Source organism: Cyprinus carpio, chromosome B13 (assembly GCF_018340385.1).
Source record: "Cyprinus carpio isolate SPL01 chromosome B13, ASM1834038v1, whole genome shotgun sequence".
Lineage (NCBI taxonomy): Eukaryota > Metazoa > Chordata > Actinopteri > Cypriniformes > Cyprinidae > Cyprinus > Cyprinus carpio.
Window position 1 is genome coordinate 15,638,154 of NC_056609.1, and position 16,282 is coordinate 15,654,435.

The window sequence follows — 16,282 nt, forward strand, 5'->3', positions numbered from 1 at the left end:
GAGGACGTGAATGTTTCGCGCTCGTGGGCAGGGGGCGCTAGGGAGTCGACGCATCAGCGCTCGCGCCTGTGACCTGTCCTCCGCTCCGCAGTCAGTGTAGTGTAGTGAGTGCAGGACGCTTTACTGTGACGGTCAGTGCCAGACCCTTAACAGACCTCAATCAGAGTTCATCGCGATCACAACTTCAAACGAACCCTCTGAGTTGTAGGAGAGCGCAATAAATCGACAGAGCACACGGAAGTAAGATTTGCTGAAGAATCTTCTCGGTAAGTGTAATGGAGTGTTAGCTTGGCTATGCTAAACGCAGCCTCGCGAAAGTTTGTTGCGCTGAATTTTCCATTTTCCACGTAATGTTTTAAACGCTGTACAAAGGCAAAACCGACTGCCTTGGGGTTTTATATTTTTTTACTACGCAGTAAACAAATGTACAAGGCTTAAAGAGAAAAAACGATGAGCGTTGACGCGTTTATTACATGATTTTGTCAGGAGATTTCCTCTAAGAGTGAAGCGAGTTTAATGATAGCTAGCGTGCTATCGCCGTTAGCAAGTCAAAATACGTTTAAATTTACTCCCATAACTACCAATAAGGACCGTCTTGCTTCCAAGCAATACAGTGTCTTTGTAATCTACATTTTATTATGTTTAAAATAACATTTATCTGTTCTGAAGTAAAAATCCGAGTGAAAAGTTATTAACGCGACAGTCGCGTAACGCTAGCAACAACTTCCCTAATAATCTGACAGCTGTGTGTTGCTTCGAAATGTTTGTTTATCTCTCTTATGGAAACTGTTTTACATTTCATGCTTGTTTCTTTTCACGATACAATATCGTGCTTATTTATATTTTGCATATTATATTCTTTTCATGGGTTGTTTTTAACTTCAGGCTGTTTTGGTCACGTATCCGCCTCCCAATACAAAAAGCTGCTTCTGGGTGATATTATTGTATGCGTAGGTTTGTGGAAATTTATTACATTTAAATGATGCCGGTTTTACTGTGCATTTTATACTGCTTTCCAGAATTTAGTCTCTCTTTTGGCCATGCCTCTAGTCCGCTCCATACAAAAGCTGCTTTTAATTTAGGAGTTCTGGGGGAAGGGGGTCTGCTCAGCTCCTTTACCTTATCAAGGAGGTCAAAAAACAGATGGTAACACTGCCTGTGAAGCAGTCTGCTTCGAGAGGCCTGGAGGAGAGAGAGGCTTAGTCTGAGGAAAATGGATTTAGTTTATAAAATTAAAGCTAAAGGCTCGTAGTATATACATGCCAGACATCTGTGCATTCCAGGGCTTGATGCAGGACCTCTTCTGAAAAAAATATCAGTATCTGGAAGAGCTGTGCTGATGAGAACAAAAAGACATCATTTACTCACTCTATAGTGCTCTGTAAGTTTCTGGAGATGTTAGCTGGAATATTAGGGAGCAAAGTCCCCATTCATGTTCACTGTTTTTCCCCTGTACAGTAAAAATAATTATTCTTTTACGTTCATCGTACAGGTTTGGAATGACATGGGGATTGGTAAAGGATGAACCTGGGTGATCTATTATGTTAATAAATGCAAAACAGTGACATCTTGTATGTCCTGTTATTTGTGTTGTGTAGCATGTGACGGTGTATTTACAGTAACTGCTAGAGCAATTATTTGTTCAGTCTTACTTTGAATGTTAAGTAATGATCAATTGTTATGCAGATGTGATGGTCATGTGCTTTTTCTCAAAGTGAATAGATGGTTTAGTGTAAGGGTTTTCAATCCTATAAGGCATTTAAATAGTTTTTGTATAAATACCCAGTTTTATAAATATATCTCTCGTTCTCTGCAGGAAAATAATATGTTTCTATTAAGTTAATTATCATTATAATCAACTGTTTATTATTTTATTTCAATGTTTTATTTTCAGGTATTTTATGATTTTTTTTTATTGTTTTATTATATATATATTTTTAATTATACACTGCTTTTCTCTAAACATATCCACGGACCCCTAGTAATCCCTTGCATCCCCTGCACTTTAATAATGCCTGTTTTACCAATTATTGACATGTATATATTCTATTTGGCCCAGATCTGCCCTCATATAATGTGCAAAAATCAATGAATTAATTGCTTAAAAGGCTGCAACATCATACAACAATAAACACAGATGTTTTTCCCCTTCTATCTGTTTTTTTAAATATCAGTCAGGCCCAGATTGGGTTGCCCTGGAGCCCTCTAGGAGTGTGTTTCAATCTCAGCCACAGTGCAAGGGATCGGATTGCAGTGGGAGTCTGGCGAGGTGGCAGTGCGGGGAGGCTGGAGGGGAAGGGGGGTGTGGGGGCGGGAGGGTTAAGAGGCAGTGTAGATCAGGTTTCACATCCCTGCCTGCGTTCCTCAAGCTGCTGCGCCGTCTGAAGTCAGCCCCCCACCCTCCCTGACTCGCTCTGGAGACAGGATGGCTAAGCAAGAGAGAAAAACACACACGGCAACCTCTGGCCTGGCCCCGAATGTATCACCCATCCCATCGTAAAGGTGCTGATGTATCACCCCCACCATTTAGTCATATCATTCCGATCTAAAAGGTGGAAAACAAATCCTAGACGAACTCGGCCATTTGATACACGCTACTGAGCTTTTATTGAACAGACTTTTCTTTAACACTTACTGTAGGCTGAGGAGTCCTCTGTGCTTGTGCTTCCAGTGGATGGTAGGAAAGTGAGGGAGAGCCATTGATTTCTTTAACTCATTCTGTGCCACTGTTGTTTAGTGTGATGGCAGATCAGATAAAGATAGATTGGATGAAGCTATGCGGTGGGAGGCCGGTGCAGTGCTGGAGAGTGGTCTCTGTTTATTCAGTATGCCCCAGCTGTCCTTTAATGGTATTGATCTGCTTTAAATACACTTGGCTATCGGAGTAAATTATTTAGAGTGGCACCGGATAGGGTAAATTCAATGATGGGTTGGGTTAGTGCACAGACGACCAAAAAGATTTCGGTCTGGTCATGTAATGAGTCACAATGCTTGTAAACCATATTATTTAGGGGATTTCATTTGGTTGTAGAGACCCAGTTAATTGAATAACATGTGTCTGTATTTTTATTTTTATTTTTTTAATGGCATGTAATGAACATCTTGTGAGAGTTGTAATGCCCGGAATGCCTTTGACACACCAGGCCTTGCTTATACCAGCACTTTTCTATTTGTACAGCAACTAGTCTAATTCCACTTGGTGGCACGCTTTAAATATAAGCTTTTGATATTGTCTCTTTGTTCTGTTTTAAAAGGCTGATGTTAAAGGAATAGTTTAGTGAAAAATGAAAATTTACCTATGCTCAGGCTATCCAAGATGTAGATTAGTGTTTTTTTTTTTTTTTCATCAGATGAGATTTGGAGAAATGTAGCAATACATCACTTGCTCACCAATGGATCATCTGCAGTGAATGGGTGCCGTCAGAATGAGAGCTCAAACAGCTGATAAAAACATCAAAATTATCCACAAGGGATCTGCATGGCTCCTGTCCATCACATAATGTGCATGTGTAATGCATCCATCCATCATTATGTTAGTTTTAACTTTAAATGATAGCTTCTGGCCAAAATACGAGCCCTTAATCCATAACAACTCTTTCTTCAGTAAACAAAGTAAAGCAATTTGTTCTGATAAAGAAACAAACTTGTATATTTCTTGGATAGCTTGAGTAAGTTTTTGGCAAATTTTCTTTTTTGGGTGAACTGTACCGTTAACCCATCCAAGTAACCAAACAGCTTACTTATTTGAACATTAATGCCTTTGAGGTAGGGTTGAGCATTTTGGTGATCTCTGTTTTGTATACAGCGTCAGAGGAACACCTTTCTGTTCTTCCAGCATGTTCACATCCTGCCCAGTTTTCTTCATACAGTATGTGATTTGGTTATAAAAAAAAATATAAACGTAGGCTATGCAAAACAAACAAAAAAATAGTTTGTTCACATAAAGCTTCAACACAGTCACTAAACGAATTGCTAATAAAGAAAAAGCCACAAACTTGTTGTGTTAAAGGTTCAGAGGTCTTATGAAGGAAAAGTGGATAAGTTCTTTTCTCTGTGTATGCAAGAGATTACATATGTTATGACAATTCTGTTTTAAGTTGCTGTTATTCTAATAATAACCTTAATTCAAAAAAGGATTTTAATCACATGGGCAATTTCAAGGATGTCCAGCAATTAATATTTATTTTATTATTATTTTGGGATGCAACGATTATAGATTTTGTTGGTATGATTATTGTCTAAGAAATAATCACGGTTTTACGATTATGATGATTATTATGCATTTATTCATTTCACAAAAAAATGTAATGTATAAAGTCACATGAAAACTCTTATTGCTGCCTTTTGCAACAGAAATAACACCGTAAACAATAATACAGAACAAAATAATAATGATAAAGACAAACAAAAGTCCATCTCTCCAATTGGAATGAAAAAGGTGACCTCTGCTCTGTAAACATGTACAGTATGTCAGTATTTCCCTTTTGAAAATAACTAATGAAAATAGACCACAAAAGTATTTAGTGTTTTCAGTTTGTACATTCTTTAAATTTTTTTGGACCTGACGCAGAGAACTGGAAACATCTTGTTGTATTTTTTACTCAAAAATAATACTGTAAAAGGGGTAATAAATAACAATGTTAATGAAGTATTATTAATATAACACTATTAACATTATTTACCCCACAGGGGAAACTCTTAATATTGAGGGGAATAAGCTGAACTATTATTGTAATCAACTGTCATCCATACATATTAATTTTAATAATTTTTATAACAATTCATATGATTTTACATGTGGCCTGAGAAAATCATGTCTATTATTTTGGTTTGTGAGATCGGAGATCGAGCTGCGCACACATACAAACATTCAGGAGGGCACAAACTTGCTGTGAACCCTGCCCCGCGACTTTTATTAGTAAAATAGCTTTTGATACTGAATTGTTACATTATATTCATCAGCAACGAGGGCGTAAAATCACTGTTTAAGTAACTAAACACATGCTTGTAGAGAGGCGCTGACGCAGGTTCAAACACACACTCGCTCTCACTTTCTCCTGTTCGAATAATTAATTCAAGTAGCTAAATGTTGAAATTAATTAATTCAAATAAATGTGATCTTACCGCACTGTTTCATGACTGTCTGATCTGAAGCGGGCAGAATGCTCCATAGCTTTGCGTCAGTCTTGCCTTCACATCGTGCATTAAAATAGTTTAAAGCCGTGTATTTGCTCTTTAGCAGCAGTTTTTACGGCATATTTAAATGTCATTCTTGGTGAACCCAACTATTTTACCATACCATTGTATTTCTTGAGTTTATTAAAGTTTGATAGCAAGAACAAAATTATAAAAATGTAACATACTTTACTGCATAAAAGATTCTCTCCTATATTTTACAGGGTTTTGTGGTACTATGCCAAAATCCAAATGCCCTTTGGACATTCAGCCACCTGGATCCGAATGACACCTGAAGCCAGCCTCCATGCTTACCAAACTCTATGCCAACATGCTTCACAGAAATGGATCTTTCTGTACGGTAAGGAAACTGCTAAAAGAATGCCACATCTTCTGACATCCCCTGCAGCGCAAGCAACCGAGAAGTGTGTTTTCATGTGGTTACCACAGTAGATAAAAATTCTCCCTACGTCAGAGATGGCCGGACTGCAACAAATGGTTTCCATATGTTAAGATCTGGGAATTCATTTTAGAAAAAACAAAACAAAAAAAACATTTACATGTCAAAGTTCATCCATGTGTGGCTGGTTTCCAGGGCAACAGCCCTACCCAGTTTCTCTCTCACCTGAGGTGCAGACTTATGGTTAGCAGATGCTAAGCTGTGAAATATTCAGAGAGGAATTTTCACAGAGGAAAAATTATTTGATGTGGTTAATGATAATGCAAATGATATTTTTCTAAGAAAATATGTTGAAAAATGTGTCTACCAAAGTTCCTTGAAGTAAAGGGTATCTCAGAGCAGGGTCATCGTAAGTCTGGAGATGGTTCAAATTTAAAGACTAGATAGTGAGTTCGGAAGATCTCTGCACTGGACCCATCTCTCATCAAACCCCAGCACAACCAAATGCTCAGACCCTTTGGGGGAATGTGTGAGGAACTGAACTGAGGGGAACTGAACAATTTATTAAGTCACCATGAAATCAAGATATTTATAAATGAATAATTCATGCAATTTAAAAAAAAATGTTTGTCCTTAACATTACAATTTCTACCTCTGGTGCGAGACAATCCCATTTACGTTACAACAGGAAGGAAAACACAATCGCAAATTCCATTTCCAACTGAATTATGATAAGCAGGAAAAAGGAATGATCAATAGAATAGTACTGTATTGATAAATACCAACAGTAATTCTGATATAATTTTTTATATTTATACAAATTTTTGCACCCTAAGAGGTTTGGCCATTTTTTAAATAGGAAAAAGGAATGGTTAGTCTTTTTTTTGGAATTTTTTTTTTTTTTTAATGACAAATCAAGCAGTCAGCACTTTGAAATCATCTTGGGCTAATTAGTCCAGTTATAAAGCACAACGATCAAATCGGCTTCTTAAGTGAGATTTGTTTCGTGTTTCACAGATGAGCTGTTCCGATTTTAGTCTGTCAAGCTGAGTTTCTTAACTCCTCAGCCAAAATGTGCTCAAATTTTGGAGGCTTTGTTCTAGAAATGGTGTCTTAACCCATTACCCCTCCAAGAGGAATCTGGTCGAAGGAGCTCATATTGCACCCAAGTGCTCCACAGATTAACTTTTGTTCTTCTCCTGCGATCCACTGCTGTGTCACCAGTCTTGTGCTACCTTTAAAGTCTCTGCTTGACTGACTCTCTGCGATGGAGCTTCTTGACAGTGATTGGTGTTGTGTCAGGAAGAGAGTTGGGACTTCAGTGAGGATGAGAAGAAGAGAGGATGATAGAAGAGAGAGAGTTGGTCGTGGGGGACATCTCAATGTGCCTAAGTATTCTTATGTTAATCCTTTCCTGGGATGAGGCGCAAAGCAGCCAAGCAAACAATGGCAGCGGAGCCAGAAAGTCTGCCCTGCAGTCTAGCAGGCCTTGAAAGGCATGTCGGGCATAGCGCCGACACTGAGGGAAGGCAGCCTCCAGTACTGGGAGCCATGCTGTAAGGAGGGGCCCCAGGAGGGACCAGAGACCCAGGCCAAAGCAGGCCAAGAGAGCGGGGGCGAGGGGGAGACAAACACCAGACCACTAGGCTGTAGTTAGAAGGGATAAGAGAGGCAAGGTGAGATTTGTTTCACACATATGTCTATTATATAATATTATCAAACATTGGCTTTTTCTTCTAGTTGTAACCCACGCCCAAACCTTCTGTATGTTGTTGCAAACTGTCATTTATGTTGGATTGTTGACCTGAGGGAACCCTTGAATTATGTTCTGCACATTAGGAAGATCAGATATGATTCCTTCCTCAGGGATTGAGAGATATTCATGGTCAAGCATAAAGCCTAAAGTATACTTGGGCTGACTGTGTCCTGTGCACTGTGTGATGTAATTTTTGTGTCAGTGTGGATGGTGTGTGTACAACAGTGCACACGCAAGGTGAACTATTGGGACAGAAGAGTGCCAAACTTGTCAATCTGCGCCCATCCAGTACACAAAATGGAGCAGAAAATGAAGCATAGCCAGGCCTTCAGGTTGACTCTAAAGGTGCACCATAGTTACACATCCCCATACAACAATACCCCTATTCATTCAGCCTCCTGACATAAATTTATGGCGCCATCAAAGTCTTTCAGAGGGCAAAGCTCCAGCAGTGTCTGATGAAACACTGAAACATAGTGTGCTTTATATATTGCTTTGTAAGATCTGTGATACTTTTGAAGCAATAATAGTGATAGATGTCCATTCAAGACACATGACCGCTGGATTTGTTTTATTTGAAAGTCTCTAAGGTTTAGCAGTAGATTTAATCTGTCTAATATTAGAAGTATAGTAAGCTGTTTTCAGGGGTGTCCTTCTCTCCACACTTTTGTGTGTGTGTGTGTAGATCCGAGTTTTGTCTTCATCAAGTCAGGACATGACCCAACTTGTTCAGTCATTCATGTATAAAACATCTGAATAAAAGTTGATTTTCAACTGTTTTCAACATGGATTAACATGGAGCATAAAATCAGCATATTACAGCCATTTCTAAAGGATCATGTGACTCTGAAGACTGGGTCTTTCAAAACTGGTGACTGATACCTCTAAACATCCTCCTGTACTGTGTTGCCTCTCTTCCCACTCTTTCAACCGTGAATGTTGTGGGTTTTGCCCCATATTTCATTCCTAAAGCAAAAGACAAACTGTTCTATTCTGCATTCCCTTTGATAGGAGTTTGTGTGCTTGTCTAATTTAGTTTAGTTTCTTCACCATATCAGTGTACACTTATACATTTAACATAGCTCTTTATACCGTTCTTTTTTCTAATGTGTTTGAAAGTGATGCCATCTGGTAAGTTTTGAGGCATCATCTTTGCAGCAGGGCTCGAGGCTAACATCAGACTCTTGTCTCTGTGTGAAGGTGCCTTCACAGCTATCTTGTCCCCTTGCTTTGCGGAGGCTAGCTTTGTTCCCTTGTTATCCGGTCAGGGATGTGTGAAAGTGGGGCACAGGTCGGGGCTCTTTGTCCCCCTTGGGCAAATCAGAAGTGACAGACACCGGCCCACTCCACCACTAATTTGTCCCCCCCTCAGGACAGACTTTGCTCAGGGCCACTAATTGCAGTGAGACGCACAGGCCTACAAGGGAACAGACACATCACGTTATTAACGCTGGAAGGGGCCAACGGGGTAATTGCGGAACATCCTTCATCAAATTATTTGGGCATGTTTCAGCATTCAAGAGTAGCGCCAGCCTGACGGGTTGAGGGGTCAAGCCCAGAAAAAATAAGGGGGCAATGATGTTCAGTGCTACCAAGAAAAATTACAGCACTGCTTAATCAAGTTTTTTTTTTTTTCTTGTAATATTGAGTAATTATTAAGCTGTAGATGATTTTAGACATTTTTTGTGTTTGTAGACATTGTGTTTAAACTCATCTAGAAAGATGTATTGAGACGTGTATGATCTGCACATCAAATATTCTTTCTTTTATTATTTTAGTGCCGTGGACCCCGTGAGGAGGGATCTCTGAGTGTCTAGTGCCATCATCATCCCCCAGCTCTTCCTCTCATTCTCTATATCTCTTCAGCCATAGTCTCTTCAGCTCCACCTGTACTTTATTGTTCACTGGGATATCAGGAGCATAAACAGCCGTCATCACTGATCTCATCCTCAGCCCAAAGGTTACGACGACGCTGTTTGACGATGACACAGCTTTTGTATGTCACTGTGTTTTTGGCCAAAGTCTGCCTGCTTCTGAGGCTCTGTGCTGGAGGTAAGGGTGTTTTCTTTACTTCACATGTGTTCTTGTCTTCATCTTTCATTTACAGTAGCTTTAGCTTATATCCGTACTCTTCACATAAACCAAGCACAGTCTCAAGCATGTAAGTGGCATTCGAACAAGGTGATAGGTGTTTATCAAGCCTTTTTGCAACTGCTCTATGCAAACTCTGCTCTGAGATTTGTTGATTTGTATGAACACTCCACATAAATGTGATCTCCAGAGCTACTGTGAGAGCTCACCTCAAGCATTTCAGTATTTAATTCTGAATTACGAGTTTATCAAATACTCATCATATGCACACAGACCCTTATAATTTATTTTTTATATATGTTGTTTTTATGTATTTTGCTTTTTTGTAGTAAAATTTTTGTAGTAATATTTATCAGGATGTATGTGACTTAATTTTTGTGTCTTGACTTTGGTAATTTAATTCCACAGATAAATAAGAATGTGTTGCTTTGTTTCATGCTGTGAAGCTCTGTATTGAAGCTTTTCATTTGATAAGAAAATAATTCGATGTAATGTTGTAAATTGTTATATTTTCACTTGAACACAGTGAGGTACAGATGGCTGTTTTTGTGATTTTTTTAAAGTTTGTTTAGGGGAAATTCCCTCATCACTTTCTTGAAGGGGCAAGTTTAAAGCTGAGACACTGGTTGTTTTGAGTTTCGCATTCTCTTGTATCTCTTGCAGTTCACATTTGATGTGATTGTAGAACAGCAGGGCAGGAATCATATGTGCCCGTCTGATCGTTTCCATATGCTTAATAATGTGATGTTTACTGATGTCAAAAAGACTGATACCTTTGTTTAATAAAAACGCCCTCCCTGAGACTAACTGATGGTTGCCTGTGGACAATCAGTGAGCTGTGAAGGCAAACAGCAACAGCCGATTACTCGGAAAACAGTTTTAGTGCACAGAAAAAAAATAAGTTTGTGTTGAAAAGCCTACTGCTTTATATTTTAGGTCACGTTGTTTGTTAACATATTTTAACTCTAAACTGCGTAAAACAATACTTTGTGCTCTGGGTTAGAACACCCTCTGATATCTCTGAGGTGTGTTTACTCATGCCAGGGAGTTCAAAAGACCCTGAACCACAAGCCTCTCAGAGGCCCCCCACTAAAGGAAGCTGTTGAAGTGATTGTTGCCGCTCTCTCTTCCTTTTTTAGCACATTAACCATTTCCTGTATGGCACTTCACAATTGCTGGTTAGCAAGAACAATTCCAAACACACCGTTTTCTCCGGAAATACTTGGGCCTTTTTGTGCTGTTGATCTTTAGATTTAAGCCCCTATTTAGTAGATTTTAGATATTACAAGAGGCTTGCTTGGTTTCTGTTCCACACTGACTATAGAACTTGAGAGGTTTATTATTATTATTATTAAAAATTCACCTACATTTTCGAATGAACAAATAAAGCATTTATTTATTTGTTTTAATGTGTATGTTTGAGAAGTTTTGAATTAATCATATTTAGTCCACACTTAGATTCAACGCATACCACTGCAGATGAACTGCGGAGCCCAGTCTTTTATTCAGTTCTGATCAGTTATTTGAGAGAAAGAAAAGTGGTCTTTTAACATGCCAAGTAGTCAGATTTTCAAACAGCTCAGTTTTCCTTTAGAGTTCATATTATATCAAACAACAGTCTAATGTCCTTGTCAGTGTATTTTTGTACAGATGCAGCAGAAAAGTAGGAGATGGTTGAAACCAGAGACACAGCATGAAGGCGAGGACATTTGACTTCTCAATGCGCTGTTGTTTCTCTCAGTGTTACAGTTGTGTAATGGCTAGTTAAATACCTCTATAGTACATATTTTTTACCTTGCTCATCAGATTCACCCCTGAGATGTAATTTCAGGCAGGTGTCTGCACCTCTGAAACATAATCTTCAAGAAACAGAGAGGTGACATTGGCGACTGAAAGCCCTCAATTGCCTCCAATAGTGCAAAGTGCTTTTTTCCCAAGCAATTGTGCACTTGTACCTTGATTGAATAGTGAATGAGGTTAGCGTTACTCCTAGGGGAGAAGAAAATGTGTTTTAAATGCAGGCAGGTGTTTAATTTTGTGAGGTGAACAAATGAAATGCATGTAAAATTGCCCTAGAAATGACACAGACAATTTATTTCAGTATACTAACTTAATTAAGCTATATTTAATTCACAGTTCTCTTCTGAGTACAATTTCAAGTGGCACTTGTGAGGATTAATGTGAAGTGGGAAATAGTCAATGAAACAATGCATTGCTCTGAAGGGAAACAGTGTAATTCAGCTTTGCTGTAGACTGAAATCTATTTTTGATTTTCTTCTTTTGCTCTCTTTCTCTTTGCTCTTTTTCTCAAGTGAGAGAGAGAGGGTAATGGTGTGTATCTGCTGGAGAGTCTCATTATGGTGGGATGATCTGCCAGACCTCAGACTCCACTGTAACTGGCGGCAAAATTAGGCACACATGTGAATGTGGAGGTTCTAATGGGCCCCTCTGACACATCAATCATCGCCCATAACCGGTCACAGGCCAGCAGTGGGCAGAGATTCTTTGCCCAGTCAGAAGGACTGCTTTACATCTATTTTGAAGAGTTTGGAATCCTAACATTGTTGTAAGTTGCACTTTTCTGCCACGCCCATAGATATTTGTGCAGTTACAGTGAAAACCAGATTCAAGATCCTTCAATCCCAAAGTCATTCCTCAAGCAGTGACCCTGAGTAGAGAGAATGGAGAAGAGAAGTAAAGAGTGATGGAGAGGGATCCCTGGGTTCCTCTTTGTGGCTTTGCCCATTTGATCCTTGTCCAGCTTTCTCCTAATGCGAAATTTCCATCCTAGCCCTTCGTATTAGGAGCTACCGTCATAAAGGGGGGCTGTCTCCCTTAGCATGCATGGACTCCAGGCCACCCAACCTCTTACATTTGCTTTATGAGTAGCTCAATTACTGAAATGACCTCATTGAAATCCCTTGCGAGCAGTTGAATGAGATTAAGTCTAGACAGTATAGTTCTCTTGAAGAGTTGATTTTTATAGTTTAGTAAAGTAACAGTAGACAGTGTGTTTGATCCACTTAAGAAAGAAAGATATGGAGTCTGTCTGCACCCTGAATGAGAGCACTTGAGAGGCTGAGTGCGTCATTTAGTTTGCGGTCTAGAATCGTTCTGATAGACTGAGCGTATCAAAGGTAGCGTCTCGCAGCTTCACAGGCGTTATCTGGACATTTAACTGCACTGCCCCCATCAGCTCTGTTTTCTCAGGGTGTTTCTCCGGCAGTCTTGTTTGTGTTGTGATCGACGGTTTTGTTAATGTTTCTAGCTGTCTTGCATTTTGTTTTTGACTCTCATAATGCTGTTGGAGACCACCACAATTTCCTCTTCCACACTTTCCAGATTTAATGTTGTTTTTATGCAAAAATTATTAAATTGTTTCGAATCTGCAACTTTAACTAGAGTTATTATATAAACAACAGTAATGACTATTACAATTTATGTCTCATGAACCTCATTACATAATATGGTTTGTGGAGTGTTAAAGGGATATTTCACCCAAAAATGAAATCTTTTAATCACCCTCATGTCGTTCCGAACCAAAAACGACATTGGACCGCACTGACTTTAATTGTTTGAATGAATAACATATTTTTCTAAAATATTGTAAAGGAGAAAATAAGTTGTACTGGTTTGGGACAACATGAGGGCCAGAAAATTATAACAAAATTTTAATTTTGGGTGAATCTCTTTAAGCATCCACAGCATGGTAAAATCCATTTTTACTTATTACATTTAATTAAATATTAAAGATTTGTTTTGCCATGGGACATTCAACAGTTCAAAGCAAACTGCTGTGATATGCTTACACATGTTAGGAAAAATGTGTGTTCATGATATCATATTTCTAATAGCATTTCTTTCAGGCTGCCTATTTTGTTAGGCTCATACTGTGTTTATATAGAATTGTATGTACTCATCAATCACATTTTCAGTGTATGTACATTGTAGGCGATCCATTGAATTATACAGTGAATCGAAGAGCAACAGAGGCTTTTTTTTTTTATCATGCCCAGCTCTCTATTTAACCTGTTTAATCCCAATTTTTTCCCAGACATGAACATATTCAAATGATGTGTCATTATTAACCCTTTGAAATAATCAGTATTTTTATATTATTATTATTATTATTTTTTTTTTTTTAATGCAAAAATATGCAAAAAAATTGCTTTATGGTCGGTCACAATTGTGACCTGTGGAATATTGTGTGTTATATATCTTAGCCCAGCTATGTAAACTGCTTGATCACATTCTGCGATTACTGTTATGCATTAAAAAACCTTATACAACATTGATAGGAATACTGAGATAAAAGACAAAAAAATGTAAAAATAAATCAACATTTTTCAAAATTGTTACTTTTTGTGAAATAAAAATTTTTTATATTAGTGCTACCAGTATTACAACATCAATATTGCAACTTATTTCTTACATTTGAATCTTTAATTTAGTGCAATATTTTGTCATTGCTAGGGCTGTCACTATTATGAAATTTGGCTGACTATTAATTGTCTAAAAATAGTCACGGTTATTGCGATTAATTGTCTGTTTTAGAGCTATGGCGATTATATCGATATTATCACGATTAATTGTCTATCGATTAATCGATTAATCTAAAAGATTAAATTTGCAACTTTGCCATTCAGTAGTGTACAATAAAAAGTATAAATGTAAACAAGCCATCGACGAAATGTAAAACTAAAAGAGTAAAAATGTAAACAAACCTAATAAAAATGAAATAAAAAGAAAATAATTACAAAAGTCTGAGAAAGGCAGCATGTTCTTAATGTGAAAATATCCACATGTTCTGGGGTTCTGTTCATTACAGCTGTGAGTGCAACTACAAAGGGAAAAAATGTTTCAAATAACCCCATCAGTTGGATTTTAACATTAAATAAATGCAATGTTTAGAGTCCATTAGTATCAAGTATTAAAATTTTATTATTAAAAGTTATAATTAAAAAATTTTAAGTATTAAAAGTACTCTTAGAAATGTGTAAACAACAGATTTAAACAGACATCTCCAGCATGATGAGAAAAATGAACAGAGGACTTCAGTAGTGAAACTCCAAATGAAATCCAAATTTCTATGAAATCCTTTTTTAAAGCAAAAGGAAAGTGCAACATAGAGTGCAAGAAGCAAGTGTCCATCTCATAGTCCAAATCCCTGAAAACAAAGTTCAGTATTAACATGTCTACGTGTTCTGTATTGAGAACGCCCGCTAGCAAACTCATCCCCAGCCCCTGGCAACATACAGCGACAAAAGTCGCTGCTAGTGTGAACGGGGCTTTATGCACATCCAGGGTTCAGAATGGTGCACTTGAAGCAACATGGAGTCATAGCGCTTATGCACATTTAGGGTGCAGAATGATGTGCTTGAAGCAAAATAATTCACAGTGCAATGCAATCCACACAGTAAAAAAAAAAAAGAGAAGAGAAATGAGAGAGCAATGAACTCCAGCAAATGAACTAACAACTGCAATTGGATTTATATTGTATACCTAAGTTATCTAGGGGTGGGAATCTTTAGTCACCTCACAATCCGATCCAATTCTGATTCTGGGAGTCATGATCCGATTCCAGAATGATTCTTGATCTACTTTTCCCCCCTTATTAATTAATTATTTTACCGACTTGAGAATCTTAAAATCCTTACATATACATATATGTACATAAGTAATTAAGTATTTTTAAAAATAATTACAAATTGAAAAAAATAATTATCAGTTATAATTAGTATATTAGTTTAAACTAATATAACTTCAAAACATAACTAACATTAATTATAATATATTAATTTATCCATCTAAATCATGTCTAAAAATATAATAATTATGTCTACCAAGCTCTGATAATGTATGGAATATAATATTAACAGACTATCCAAATGTTAATAAAACAATAGGCCTATACCTTTAGAAGCACGGATGTGTCTGTCACTTTAATGGTAGGGTTCACACAAAAATAAATTAGTCATGATTTACCCAGCTTGTTCTAAACCTGTATAAAGTTCTTTCTTCTGTTGATCACAGAAGAAGATACTTAGAGAACGTGTCTCAACTAAACGGCTGATGGTGGTAACTTCCATAGTAAGGTAAAAAAAAAAAAAAACATCAGAGTCATTGGGGACCAGAAACTGTTTGGTTACCCACATTATTTAAAGTATCTTCTTTTATGTTCAACAGAAGAAATTATTACAGGTTTACAACAACTTGTGGGTGTGTAAACGATGACAAAATTTTTGGGTGAACTGTCCCTTTAAGTCAGACAGTCCACCATGAACAACTGAAATGCTTCTCTGCATATTGCGGGTTCATCATTAGTTACTGCACAGACACATTGATAACTTTCCCTTTCAGCGCTACATCTGGAGAGTCTTGTGTTCAGAGGGCAGATGTGAGCTCCTAGATGTTTTAAAGCGCACAGGTTTGTTTACCGCATGCTGCACTCCTGTCGCTATGTCCGTTGCTAAGGAAACAAAGACGCCAAAATCACACGCAAATGAGCTTCTCTAATAGTTCTTATGAAATTAATTTCATTATAATTGCTATTAGTATTATAAACAGTGCAAAATGTTTATTTGTTTATTCAAATATGTGTTGGCCTTTGTAAAATATGGGACAAATCGAGTCTAGTATTGTTCTGATACGGGACGCATCATTTTACCTTTAAATACGGGACGATTCCGTATTTTAAGGCATGGGTGGCAACCCTAATAACTGGCTGTGTTTACATGAATTTTGCGTCATAAAAACATTTTGAGATGCAAGTGCATTAAACCACTTACGTTGTTGCGCACAGCCGCATGCGCAAGCAGTCTTCACAAACAAAGTGCACATCAGCATTTGAAATTGAAAGC

At 37.7% G+C, this 16,282-nt stretch overlaps 1 protein-coding gene across 1 annotated transcript in view; it reads left to right on the forward strand.

Annotated features, from left to right (window-relative positions):
* Nucleotides 1-16,282, forward strand: part of LOC109096665 (bone morphogenetic protein receptor type-1A-like) — a 24,794-nt gene continuing 8,512 nt past the window's right edge. Inside the window, exons 1-3 of the mRNA XM_042736834.1 lie at nt 1-266; nt 5,400-5,536; nt 9,110-9,383. Of these exons, the coding sequence (XP_042592768.1) occupies nt 9,314-9,383 (70 nt within the window). The 5' untranslated portion in view covers nt 1-266; nt 5,400-5,536; nt 9,110-9,313. The remainder of the gene's footprint in view (nt 267-5,399; nt 5,537-9,109; nt 9,384-16,282) is intronic.